Source organism: Martes martes (assembly GCF_963455335.1).
Source record: "Martes martes genome assembly, chromosome: 3".
NCBI classification, from domain to species: Eukaryota; Metazoa; Chordata; class Mammalia; order Carnivora; family Mustelidae; genus Martes; species Martes martes.
Window position 1 is genome coordinate 14,462,345 of NC_137890.1, and position 12,899 is coordinate 14,475,243.

The 12,899-nt window shown below is 47.7% G+C and overlaps 1 protein-coding gene across 1 annotated transcript in view; it reads left to right on the forward strand.

The window, feature by feature from the left end:
• Positions 1–12,899, forward strand: part of DZIP1 (DAZ interacting zinc finger protein 1) — a 48,189-nt gene that overhangs the window by 18,019 nt on the left and 17,271 nt on the right. The window contains exons 7-11 of the mRNA XM_080798430.1: positions 134–196; positions 5,611–5,751; positions 6,229–6,277; positions 7,434–7,490; positions 9,896–9,952. Of these exons, the coding sequence (XP_080654556.1) occupies positions 134–196; positions 5,611–5,751; positions 6,229–6,277; positions 7,434–7,490; positions 9,896–9,952 (367 nt within the window). The remainder of the gene's footprint in view (positions 1–133; positions 197–5,610; positions 5,752–6,228; positions 6,278–7,433; positions 7,491–9,895; positions 9,953–12,899) is intronic.

Consider the following 12,899-nt stretch of genomic DNA (forward strand, 5'->3'; position numbering starts at 1 on the left):
AAAAAAAAAAAAAAAACCTAAAATGTCTCCAAGGAGGTAACTGGGTTCCATAGGACCTGCCAAAAACTTCCACTTCAAGTGGATTTTACTGCTGCAGCTGCACATGAATTCCTCTGGTTTTCCTGTGTCTTAGGAAAGCAAGTGGACCGCCCGAGTTCAAGCTCTTCATCAAGAACACAAGAAAGAGAAGGGTCGGGTAAGATTAAGAAGGCAATGGTCTGCCAGTGGGTCATTTTTGAAAAGAATATATATATTATTTCTCTACCACAAAGGTAGTATTTGTCTGCTTCATAGACTTGGTGGAGAAATGTGTGGCAAAATTTAAAGTTGCTTATAATTCAGGGTGCCTGGGTGGCTCAGTCAGTTAAGCGTCTGCCTCCGGCTTTGGTCATGATCTCAGGGTTCTGGGATCAAGCCCCACACGGGGGGTTTAGGGGGCATCTGCCTCTCCTCCTCTCTACCTCTCCCCCTGCTCATTCTCTCTCTCTCTCTCAAATAAATAAATCTTTTAAACGATAAAAGTACTTAAATTCAATAACCGCTGCCACGACTTTGTTATAATTTTTCTCAGTCTGTGTTCTATGCCGTAAATATTGTGTTTCTGTAATATGGAACCCCATACACATAGTCTTACAAATCTTGAATCATGCCTTATAACTGTATATGCTTTTTGCTTAATATATCACAAACATTCTCCTGTTTTAAAATTGTCATCAAAATCGTGATTTTTTAATTGCTGGAGAAGGCTCTTAATGGATGTTTTGTAAGTTATTGAGTGATTCCTTCCTTGTTGAACACATCGTTTCTGACTTTTCCATCTTGTAGGGTAGCCGTCTCGATACTCTTTAAGAAAAGCAGGGATTGCGCATGTTAAAATCATTTTATTGAAAACACTTTGATGATAACACTGCTTTTCAGCCAAGAGCAACACAGATCTAAGTGTGACAGTGTTCACGCTGGCGCGGAAAACCTAAAGTACTTTTATTTGAGATTTTAGGGTAGGAAAACTTCTGTTTCTTTTTTCACTCTGTATGCATCTTGTAGCCCTTTGTGTCCCCTGTGTCTTAGCCTGTTTGGCTGCTCTGACAAAATACGGTACACCAGGTCCCTGACAAAGAACAGGCATGTATTTCTCATAGTCTGGGGCTCTAGGGATGGAACAGAGAGTTTGGGTGGTGAGGGCGTGGCTGTGTGTGGGTGTAAGGCCCCTGTTTATTTCTCTAGCCTAAACCACCCTCTGAGCTGCGGAGGGGCTAGCCAGCTTTGGACCTGGTATCTCTGGGGTTTCCTGAGTTTAACAGGTCTCAGATGATGTGTTTTCCTTTGTCCGGTGTCATCCTGGTCCGGGCGATCCGGTGCCCGCCTTGAGCTGCATCTGTCCCTCAGTGCCCAGCTCCCAGCCGTCAGCAGGGCCTTCCGCGTGTCTGGTGTCTGTTCTGCCCATTTCATTTCCGTTGCTCTTCCCTTCCACCGAGCCCCTGCCGTTTCTAAAAGGACCCCGTACCTGGTGTCCCAGTTCCAACCTACCCCTTTCCCAGCTTGCTCTCCGGAGAGCAGACGAGTCCCTCTGGCCGCCGGCCATCCCCATCCTCTCTCCGGACCTAACTCTTTCTGACCACAGTAGCCTTCTGGTCACTTCGAGGACATGCTGGTCTTACTGCCTTTCCACCAGGGGTTTTGCTGCTGGGCTGTCCTTCCATTCGCTCTCCACGTGCCTGGCTCCTTCCCTCTGTGTGAGTGCTCTGTGGGTGTCACAGATTACCAGCGGCTGGTGATGTCGCAGTATCCACGTCCCCCCGGGTGCCTGTCTGGGTCCTGTGCTCGGGGTCTCACAGCTGCATTCGGGGTGTCCGACCGGCTGTGTGTTCATCCGAGGCTCAGGGTCGAACCAAGCCTGGGCAGGTTATTGGCTATATGTGGCTCCTTCAGGCTCCCTGTAGGATCAGGACCCTTAGCTCCACAGCTCAGTACCCGGCTGTTGACTTCGTGACGGCCAGCAGGGGAGGGGCTGGCCTGAATGAGACCTGCCCATGTAAGACGATCTTTCTTTTCCTGAACTCAGTCAGTGGACAAGGGACTTCAATTCCATCTGTCAAGTCCCTCGTGCACGCTTGCTCTGTTGTGTTGTTGGAGCACTTGTCTTTGATCCCACCCAACCCACGTCTTGGTCTGCACATGCTGGTGGCCTTAAACAGTGGACATTTCTTTCTTACTGCTCTGGAGGCCGGGAAGTGGCACGGTCAAGGTGCTGGGCAGTTCACCTCCTGGTGAGATCCCCGGGGCCGATGGCTGTCCTCTGTGTCTTCACGGGGCAGGGAGAGAAGGAAAGCTCACTCTCTGGTTTCTTCGAAGAGCACTAATCCCATCACGAGGACCCTACCCTAATTCATTCAAACCTAATCACCGCCCCCAAAGCCCCCCCCCCCAACCTAAAACCACCACGTGGGGGATTAGGGCTTCAAGCTGTGAATTTGGGGGAGAGGGGCACAAACACGCAGTTCATTAACTCCGCCAAGGGAAAGGGATTATACAGGGCATGCACTCTGGGGGTGCAGACTTGAGGGCCATGTGGAATTCTGTCTGCCAGAGCCCCTTCTGTCCTCGGCTTCCAGGTCACCCGACGCCATGTAAGTAGGTAGCCACCTCCCTCACTGGTCCCAACACATGGCCTCATGTGGTTCTTTGATGATGTATTCACTTGTTTACTGTGTGTCTCTCCAGCCGGATCCCTAGCCCCATGAGGAAGGGGCTCTGTGATTGGCATTCATTAAATATTTGCGGAACCCGCATGGAGGCTGGCTAGTCGGCCGGCAAGGGGAGTGTTCAACCTTGCTTTTCTGGGTGGAGAAATGCTGCATATAGGGTCTGGAAGAGCCGGATTCAAAGAGTCGTCTGTGGGGATGACTGCGGGTTTGAACCTGGGTCCTCCTAAACTCGGGGTCCTGCTTGTCCGTCTTGTCGCGTTGCTCCTCTGTCGGGCCCTGAGCCAGCTCTCGAGGGGAACAGGCAGTGACAACTTAGAGCCGTTACTTTTCTGGGGAAACGTAGCATCCCTTGGAGATGTTCTAAGGGAGTAGTTCCGAACCTGGGACAGACTTCAGAACGACCAGTGGCTCTTTGCCAGAATACACATCCCAGCTCCGCTGCCCGGTATCCCGATTCGGTCTCGGGTGGGGCGTGTGTATTGTGGGGGGTGGGGGGACCCCAGATCCCCCGATGATTTCCACGGTTTGAACCACCGTCCTTATCGTTTGACATTCTACCCTAATCCTTCAAGGTGTCTTCTAGCATTGGTACTTAGGGACAGAATTTGGGCTTCCGGATGAATAGGGCTTGGTGTTCAGTTCTTGCTCCTTTAAAGCCTCGGGAGTCCCAGACCGGCGTGGGAACCGTCGGTTCAGTGGCCCTCTGGCAGGAACAGAATGCAAGTGGCTGATCTGCACGCTTGGCCACCGCAAGTCCTGATGGAAGGACCACCGGTGGCAGGTTGGAGGAAGGGGGAGGGGCCTTCCCTGGCTCTGAGTGAGGCACCCCCTCCCCCTTGTCTTGGGGGTGTGGGGGTTTCATGCTGCCGCTAGGCTACGCTGCTCCATTGTCTGCTGGTTTTGTTAGCTCAGAAGCTGCTTTCTTCTTCCTTAATTTCTCTTAAACCCGAACAGAGGGGAGAATTCAATCAGGTTTGGTAATCTCTGCCTGAGACCTAACTATTAATTATTCCACATGATTGCTGCCTACTGGTCCTACAATGCACATATTGTGTTTCTCTGTTTAAGGGAAGTTGCGATTGCCAACTTTTTATTGCTTTACCTAGGTTCCTGGCAATCTTTTTTTTTTTTTTTCAAATAACATTGGTAGGAGTTCAAAGGGAGTCACAGATAAATGATGGGATGCCCTTTTGACCTGACAGAAGACTCCGGGGAGGCTGGGAGGCTGTCGGGTGCTCACGTAACAAAGGGAGAGTCCTGTGCTCTGGCAGAGAGAAAGAACAGGGACTTGAAAGGACAGGAGGTCACAAGAAATGGCCTCGAGGGCCACAAACTCTCGGAAATAATTTCTGGCTATCCCTTGCTTAGACGATCACATCCCTCTCTCTGCAAACTCTTTTCTGTGCTTTTCTGGTCAGTTCTCGAGTCCAGTACCGAAATGTTGCCCTCCCTTAGTGTTTCCTGTGTCCCTTTCCTCTGAAGGGTCTGGACTGACTTGTTGATCCTCAACCTCCACCCTAAGCCCTGGACAGTTTCACAGGATTTTCCTTCTGTTTTCTAGCTCAGCGTTTTTCAAACTGCTTTGGGGCCCTCTTCTCATGGTCTGTAAAAATGTAGAGAAGGCTCTTAACAGTGTTCTCCTGGAGGAGATTCTTGGCATCCTCTAGGTTATTTTAATTTTACTTTTTTAAAAGATTTTATTCATTTATTTGAGAGAGAGAGAGCGCGCGCGCGCGCGTGCACCAGCCCAGAGAGGCAGGCAGAGGGAGAGAGAGAGGCAGACTCCCCATTGACCAGGGAGCCCGATATGGGACTCGATCCCAGGACCCTGGGATCACAACCCGAGTTGAAGGCAGACTGAGCCACCCAGGAGCCCCTTTGGCGACTTATTTCTTAAGGCCTGGAGGACTTCTAGATTGTTTGCAAGTACTGTTTACTAAGATATTCATGCCTTAGTCACTAAATTTGAGAGCAGTAATTTTTGAAGCCAGACAGGAAAGTTCCGGTCTGCGCTCCTCCCCTCCAGCCGTCTGAGTTTGGACCATCTGCTTTATGCTGTCTGGACCCGAGTCCCCACATCTGTACTGTGGAGTCAAAACATGCATCCGTAAGGTTGTGCTGTGGACACAACAGGGTGAAGTGCTTGGTGAGGGTTTGTTGGGAAGAACCGAGCAAGTGGGCGGGGCTGCCTCCCCCACAGTCTCTACTCACCACCCGCCCTGCTCCGTCCACACGCGGCCTCCACTTCCAGGCTCTAGTCTGGGACTGTCCTTAGCTCCAGTGACCCGGGTTTTTCCCCTCTGTGTAAGTGACTCCTGAAATTGTTCTAAGAATCTTTACCTAAATCACTGAAAGCAAATCGTTCTTGAATTTTTTTTCCTACGTGCGGTATATGATCTTTTCCGACGTGAAGTCTCTGAAGACGGATCTGTCTATGAATCTGGATCTTTCTGTTCTCTCCGTCCCTCCCCCGCCCCCTTCCACCTTCTTTTTCTCAGGAAGGATTTATTGAGGTTGTACTTAGTCACTGGATTTACAAGTAAGGAAGGTGGGCTCTCTGCGCACCTGAGGGGCAGGACGGTGTGGGGTTATGGCCCCTCAGTGGGAGCGCCCCAATGCTGGATCAGTGCTCATCCTGGAGGTGTGTCCTGTGCTGTGCTCGAGTGCACGCAGCCGTTCACCTTCTCAGTGCTGTGTCTTGGGTCACGAGCTCCCCGGGAGCACAAGTGAAGCCCTTGTACAGCTGAGGCATTGGTACACGGTTACCAAAGATGTATTCGGTCACTTGAAGCGCACAGATAATCTGAGACCAGCAAAGAACGCAGGGTGTGTGCGTACAGGTGGCGGGATGGAGACATTGCGCATGCGGTTTGCAGACGGACACCTTAATTGTTTTTCTTTCCAGCTCTTGTCACATATAGAGAAACTTCGGACCTCCATGATAGACGATCTCAATGCAAGTAATGTTTTCTACAAGAAAAGGATAGAAGAGCTAGGGCAGAGACTCCAGGAACAGAACGAACTGATTATCACACAGAGACAACAGGTATTTTTGGCATATATATTGGTATTTGGTATATATTGGCACTGTTTTTCTTCAAGCAGTGCAATTTATCGAAGAACATTCTGTTTTATTTTAGAGCATTTGTAAGTTGGATAAGATAAAGGAGGTAGAATATTTTCTTCCCTGTGGTTGTTTGTAAAAGTAAATCCAATAAGATAATTTTTTCAAGGTATTTTCTTTTAAACTGTGAAGAGCAAAAATTTGTTCAATTAGAATTTAGAATAAACTTGAAGGTAGAGAAAAATTTCTTTTTGAGATTACTTTGAGAAGCAGCCCAATCCAAAGGCTACTTTTATACAATTTTGCCTTTGTATCTTTAAAATCCATCTGTCCTCTGTCTTTGGAGGACTTCATGAAAAGGTTAATTTACTAAATACAGTATCTGTCCGTCATCCAGTATGTCCCATCTGGTTTCAAACTCATATCACTAAAAAAAAAAAAAATGGTTTTTCTTTGCAGATTAAAGAGTTTACCAGTAAACCGTTAAACAGCATCAGTGATCCCAAAGGTAAGTGGACTGGGATTCCGGTGTTGGAGGTGAGGCGGGCTCCCTCAGAAGAATGTGGGGCCCCTGGGGGCTTCTGGGCACCAACGTGACATTCCAGTGGTGATTTTAACTTGAGAGATCTGTCACCTCCATCCAGAGAGTTGAATTTTTAAATACCTTGACTATCACTGAATGGTCTCACCTAGGTTTTATCAGAATATTGTTAGGCACAAAATCCATGCTTAGTAACCTTACCTCTGGACTGATGTGCGGTGGGGGTGGGGGGTGACCGCTAAAAGCACCAGGTCTGGAGACAGACGGGGCTCAGTGAAGCCCTGTGAGTGCCTGCCTCCATTTCCTCAGCTGTGGCGTCGGAGCACTCAGAATAACCATATTACAGGCTTCTTATGAGGATGAAATAGGGGAACATGTAGAAAATGCACATTTGAGCACTCGTGGGGATGCGCCATTGTGAACCACCCTGGCCTCAGTTACTCCAAGGTGCTGTAGGAGCTGGTTGCTGGCTTGTCATCTGAGGCACTTGGGGGTTAAAGGTTTGTTCTAGGTGTAGTGGGGGCCCTTCCAGCCTACTGACTGTGGCGGTGATAGCCACCCGTCTCCTCTCCCTCAGAAGCGAGTCTAGAAGGGAGACTGCACCCGGAAGTGCATGCAGGGTCTCCCAGTCACGCACACAGCTCGCCTTTGCCTGGACCCCTCTCAGATAACAGAGGTCTTGGCTTCTGCTCATGTCAGGTCATTAAAGGATCCTCGTCTACTTGAGGGGCACTGGTAATGGCTGTCTGAGCTGGATCTCCTTGTCTCTAGGGGCCCCCCTGAGGGAGTTCAATGACCTACATACTTGGTTCCTTCTTGTTTTGAGATAAAGGTTTGGGAAGGGCCGAGGTTCCCTGTAACTTCTCTTCGAAACTGTGAGAGTTCAGGTAGTGAGCAAGAGCTGTGTAATTATTCAGCATGAATACTTGAGTGATAATAATTTTAGGAAAAAGTTTTAGAAGGATTTATGTTAAACATCTTTACTCAGTTGGGTGAGTTACCATATCTTGGTAAATTTTGTTTATTTTTTTTTCTGGGGGAAAAGATTAGGATAAGCGCTGACAAAATATAACCCATAGCTTGTGATTTAGGTCATTAATTTTTTTTTTTTTTTAAATTTCAGGGAATCCTTTAATCTGGCAGACTTTCGAATCTAAGCCAACTGCCCCAGCTGTACCTAGTAAGTTTCTATAAAAGGCTCAGGATTCTAAAGATACTTTTGAAGTGCTCAACCAATAGACAACTTATTATTTTTAGAGCCTTGTCTTTGAAAACCAGTGTGTTTGGAGATTACATGATGATCTGTTTTGATTCCTGGCTGTGACCTAGATCTAAAAACCCAGTACTGTAAATATCCTTGTGGTTTTGTGGCAGTTTTGGTTAGCCGTACCTATTATGTCTCAGTTCACCTAATCAAGGGACAACTATAAATTCTTCAGCATTGCTTTAGTTTGTACTTGCGGGTTTCCCAAGGCGTTGCACTGTGTGACGACGTGACCTTGTGGTGGCTGCCACATTTCAGCATCACTGAGACTCAGGGTTGCAGGCTTTGACCTGGTGTGCTGTCAGTCGCTCGCCTGAGGTGGACTCAGCACGTCTGTCTCTTAGAGCTGTCAGGATTTGGCTATATTCCACAAAGACATCATCTGGACAGTGTCAAAATGGACAGATTGTTTCCCTAATAATAGTTAAATAGTTGAAATATTTTTATTATTTTATTATTCCATTCAGGAAAATGGAAAGGTGGAGGAAACTAGGGAACAGACGGTCCTGGGCAGGAGAGGACGTGTGTGTGGATGGGGATCTGAGTACCAGGGGAGGGTCCAGGCCGAGGCAGGGCCCTGAGTGACGGGACCATTCATATGGGCCCAGGACTGCAATGATGAAAGGGCATTGGTGAGCAGATTTGGGAATTTGGCACACCTGACTGGAAAATGCTAATGGTTTTAACTGCTCAGTCTTCTCAAGTGCTTCTGGAGACCTCTTTTTTTTTTTTTTTTTTTTTAAGATTTGTTTATGAGAGAAAACAGGGGATGGGCAGAAGGATAAGGAGAGAGAATTCTCAAGCAGACTCCCTGCTGAGCGAGGAGCTCAATGCAGGGGCTATCCCAGAACCCTGAGATCATGACCCAAACCAAAATCAAGAGCCAGACGCTTTACCGACTGACCCACCAAGACACCTGGTTTCTGGAGGCCTCTTGATGTTGTTTCTGGAAGCTGAAGAGGTGAAATGTGCTGAGGAGGGAAGGGAAATTTAGTCCCAAGAGTAGGTCTGAAGGAATAGTGGAGCTGGGCTTATATCTTATGGAAAAAAATACATTTCATAGAAGGATGGGAAGGTTAAAAGGCATTAAATTGCTCTTGTTCATACCTTTATTAGACTTGGCACAATATTGGAACAATGTTGGGTTCCAATAAAACTTTATTTACAAAGACAAGTGGTGGGCTAATATGTCCTACGGGTTATACTTTTGCAAACCTCGATCTAGATGATGTAAGTTGCAAATGGCTTTGAGGGTCTTACATTTCCAGAATAGCTAGCAGCTTATGCACAGATAGGAGCTGAACACCTTTTGAACACCTTTGCCCAGTGATCATCGTAAAGACAAAAATGTACGCCTACGGTGGAAGCTGAGGTTTGTGGCCAGTAGTTTCCAGAGTAGGAGTAGAATTAAAGATCTATCGTAACAAGCTAGTGAAAGAAAGCTAACAAATACATGGTCCGGAGAGGAGCCATGACACAAGCGTTCACACCAGCATCGTTCATAACATCTGAAAAGTGGATGCAACCCACATTTCCATCAGCTAACGAGTGGATGTATAAAATGTGGTCTGATCATACAGTGGAATGTTATTTGGCCAAAAAACTGCATAGTGGGGACACCTGGGTGGCTCAGATGGTTAAGCGTCTGCCCTCGGCTCAGGTCATGACCCCAGGGTCCTGGGATCGAGCCTTGCATCAGGCTCCCTGCTCAGCAGGGAGCCTCCTTCTCCCCCTGCCTGCAGCTCCCCTGTATGTGCTCGCTCTCTTTCTCTCTTTGACAAATAAATCAAATCTTAAAAAATGAGTAAAACTGCGTGCTGAGGCTGTTGTGGATGAACTTTGAAAACGTGATGTTAAGTGAAAGAAGCCAGTCACAAAGGACCACAAAGTATGAGTCCATTCTTTATGAAATGTCCAGATAGGCATATCCATAGAGACAGAAAGTAGATCAGTGGTTGCCAGGGTCCATTGGGGGGGGCAGACGTGGGGAGTCACGGCTAATGGGTGATTTTAGCACGTGTGATGACAATGTTCTAAAATTAGGTAGTGGTTATGGTTGTACCACTCTTATTATACTAATTGTATTCTTAAAGTTGTATATTTAATATTGAATTATATATTTTAAAGGGGCAAATTATATTTTAATAAAGCTGTTACAGAGCATTGGTTTAGGTAAGCGGGTGATCGTCATTTGAAACATTCGTCCCTTACGATCTGTATGTAGCTTGACTAATTTGAGGAGGACTCGATCATCATGAAGTTGAGATGCTCATGTTTTCATTACGGAAGGCTGTGAGCTTTTTCTCTGTCTGCTGTTTCAGTGAGTGCCTCGGCTGTACAGACTGTGGATGCTAAATCAGGTCTCACAATGGCCCACGGTAAGTTTCAGCCAAGTCTCAGCATTTTATATGCAGTTTCTGCCCTGAGTCAGAGAACTGATTAACCACAAGTGCTTCTGTGGGGTAACTATGCAAAACAGAAGACGTTTTAGTGAATGCAGAGAAGTTAATAATACTGCTGTCTTCATATGTCACTTTATCATAAACTGTATATACCTACCAAAGTCATAAAGTAAAAAATGTGTGTGTTGCTAGACTCACAAGCAGAGATTTTAGTGTTGAGCGGTACTTTGATTGTGTATGATTTTGGGTGGAGAGCGATAGGTGTTGGGCAAGAAGGTGATTTTCTACTAGACCAGCCAACCAGCACATGCCACAGGGCATACCTGACTGTTTTTATAACTTTCAGTGCGGCAGCCAGTCACCTTTTTTAAACAAACAGTTTCAGTGATTGGTTGGAAAAATCTAGAAAAGACACGTGATGGAAACCAGAGGGAAAATTGGGAGCCTCAGGAGGAAACCACTGCCAGGAATCAGTTCCTGGACCAGGGTGCAAGGGTGATAATTGTTAATTACGTGATCCAGCTGATAGGGTGAATATCGGTCACCATATATTATTTTTATAGTGTTAAGGCACTTACAGTTTTTGCAAGTATGTTTTGAGTCCATTGTTTGCCTACAGTCTGCCGTATATTCACAGAATTAAAAGATGGGAGGAGGACCAAGTTTTTTCTGTCTTACCTATAAATGCTTCTGGAATGTAAATGATTACTTCATTCCATTTTGCTTTTTAGCCTTTGAGTTAGACTTAAATCGATGGCCAGTCAAGTCAGACTTTGTGTGTTCAGAAATACTTTTCACATTAGCATGGCCTTCTGGACCCATCCTTTTTGTTCACTGAACAGACTCATGAAGATGCCCCTTACTTTTTCTCCGGAGGTCATTTCAGGCAGGTCAGTACCCCCTAAGCATGTGTTCATGCTGCGTAATGCGTAAACTCCCCACCTACTGGGTGTTAGTATTTATAGGTGTTTAGGACATGCAGGTGTCCTCCTTCTGGACCAGCAACAGAGGTAAAATATGTGTGGGACCTATGTAAATTTGCTTTAATACTGAATAGGCAAGAAAAAGTCCCCTGGCAAGTACTCCCTAGTCGTGTTCTTTATGTCAGGTCAAAAACCTCTCTCTTGCCTTCCTTTTCAGGGTTGAGTTTTCTAACACATTGCTGGCCACTTCTCTGTACTTCAGTGTGTTAGAGTTTCTTTTTCTGTGTCTTGCTACTTTGTTATCATCAGCCTTTTGTGTGACAATATAAGAGGACTACATTTTCTTTGCTTCTTATTTTTGGCACCCGATAAAGAACTTCTATAGTAGATACATTTAGCTGTCTGGAGTTGATTCAAGAGTCCGGACGAATCCATCAGTTTCAAAGCACCGTGTTCCTTATGGACTTTGCCCTGATTGGAGCTGGGCTGCGTGAACCAGCCATGCCCCCTTGCTGGCATCTGCTGGGATTAAAATGCTAGTTTTAAATGCCAACCAGACCTGGCACAAGGCCTGCAGCCTTTGGATGGGGATCTGAGCTGATCTGTGAGCATCTCAATGGACGGGAGCAAGGAGGAGGCTTGTACGGGGCCCACTGACCTGCTCCCCCCCACAGCCATGGCAGTGACCCCAGCTGTAAGGGGTGGGGGCAGGGGGACAAGGGGGCAGGGAGCCTTAGTCTGTATTGCGTAACATTATTTAGCCCGATTACCTCTCAGTCCTTCTGTTGTTCCTTCTAGAGGTCAATGAAGCTCTTTACCATGAAAAATGTCATGATCACTCACTGTCTTATGTTGGGTTCCCGGGGAAATAGGCTCTCAGGTGGAGGTTTGCAGGCGGGAGGTCTGTTGGGCAGTGTTCTTGGACAACCCCTGTGAGAGAAGTCGGAGCGGCCAGAAGGCAACACGGCGCCGGGACTCACTGTGGTGGGGGCCTCTGCAGATCTCACCCGGAGCTGGAAAGCTGGGATGGGCTCTTCAGAGTGGTCCTGGATGGAGCCATCAGTTACCGGATGTGGGCTGCCCCCAGGGAGGTGTCAAGGGTGTAGGCTGCTCCTTTCCACTGAGACAAAGCAAAAAGTAGAAGCCAAAGGTCAGAGGAAGGCACTAGATAGGAATGAGTGGTGCAGATGAATTATTTGGCTGAGCATAGAGTATGCAGAAGAGATTTGAGGGAAGCCTGACTGGTTGAGACTGTTCACGGTGAGCACCAGTGCCAGCCTCCAGACGCTCGGGCCGTCCTTGGGCAGGATGCAGCCACTGAGAGGCTGGGCATGGCCAGGCTGGAGGCCGGAGCTTGGGGAAGCTCAGCCCGACCAGAGTGTTTTCCAAGAACTAAAGCCGGACAGACCAGCTGGGGATCGAAGAAGGGGTCTCTGTGAGGTTCTTCACCTAGGAATTGGGGTTGAGGTTTTGAGACAAGACGGGGCAGACATACCAGCTGTTCCGTGGAACTGTTGGGAAGGTGTAGGTGCAGGTGATTCGGGCAAGGGTGAGGGAAGAGTCGAGACTGCCATGAGCTCACGAGACAGTGCCATTTAGAGAAATCCAGAAGACAAACCCAGAAACTGCCAGTAGGAAGGCACTACAGTTTCGTGGCCAAGGGCCTGGACTGTGAAGGGAGGCAAGCAGTCTGGATTCACAGGTGACTCATGAAGCCATAGGTCTGGGTTTCCTTGCCTACCGGATGGCGAGAACAGGAATGGCTGCTTCAGCGCGTTGTGGTAAGATCAGATGAAGCATCGCCTTTGGAACCGGAGCCGGTGAGCGAGCGCGCTGGCCAGTGTTAGCTTCGGGGGTCGGGCTGACAAAGTCTGGCACAACCAGCCCGTGGCAGAGAGGGCTGGTAGAGACCTGGGAGTTCATCTTCTGGAGGTAATGGTAGGAGACTGACATAAGGATTTTTCTGGAAGCCTCTGGAGAGTTCAGAGGAGAGAGACTCA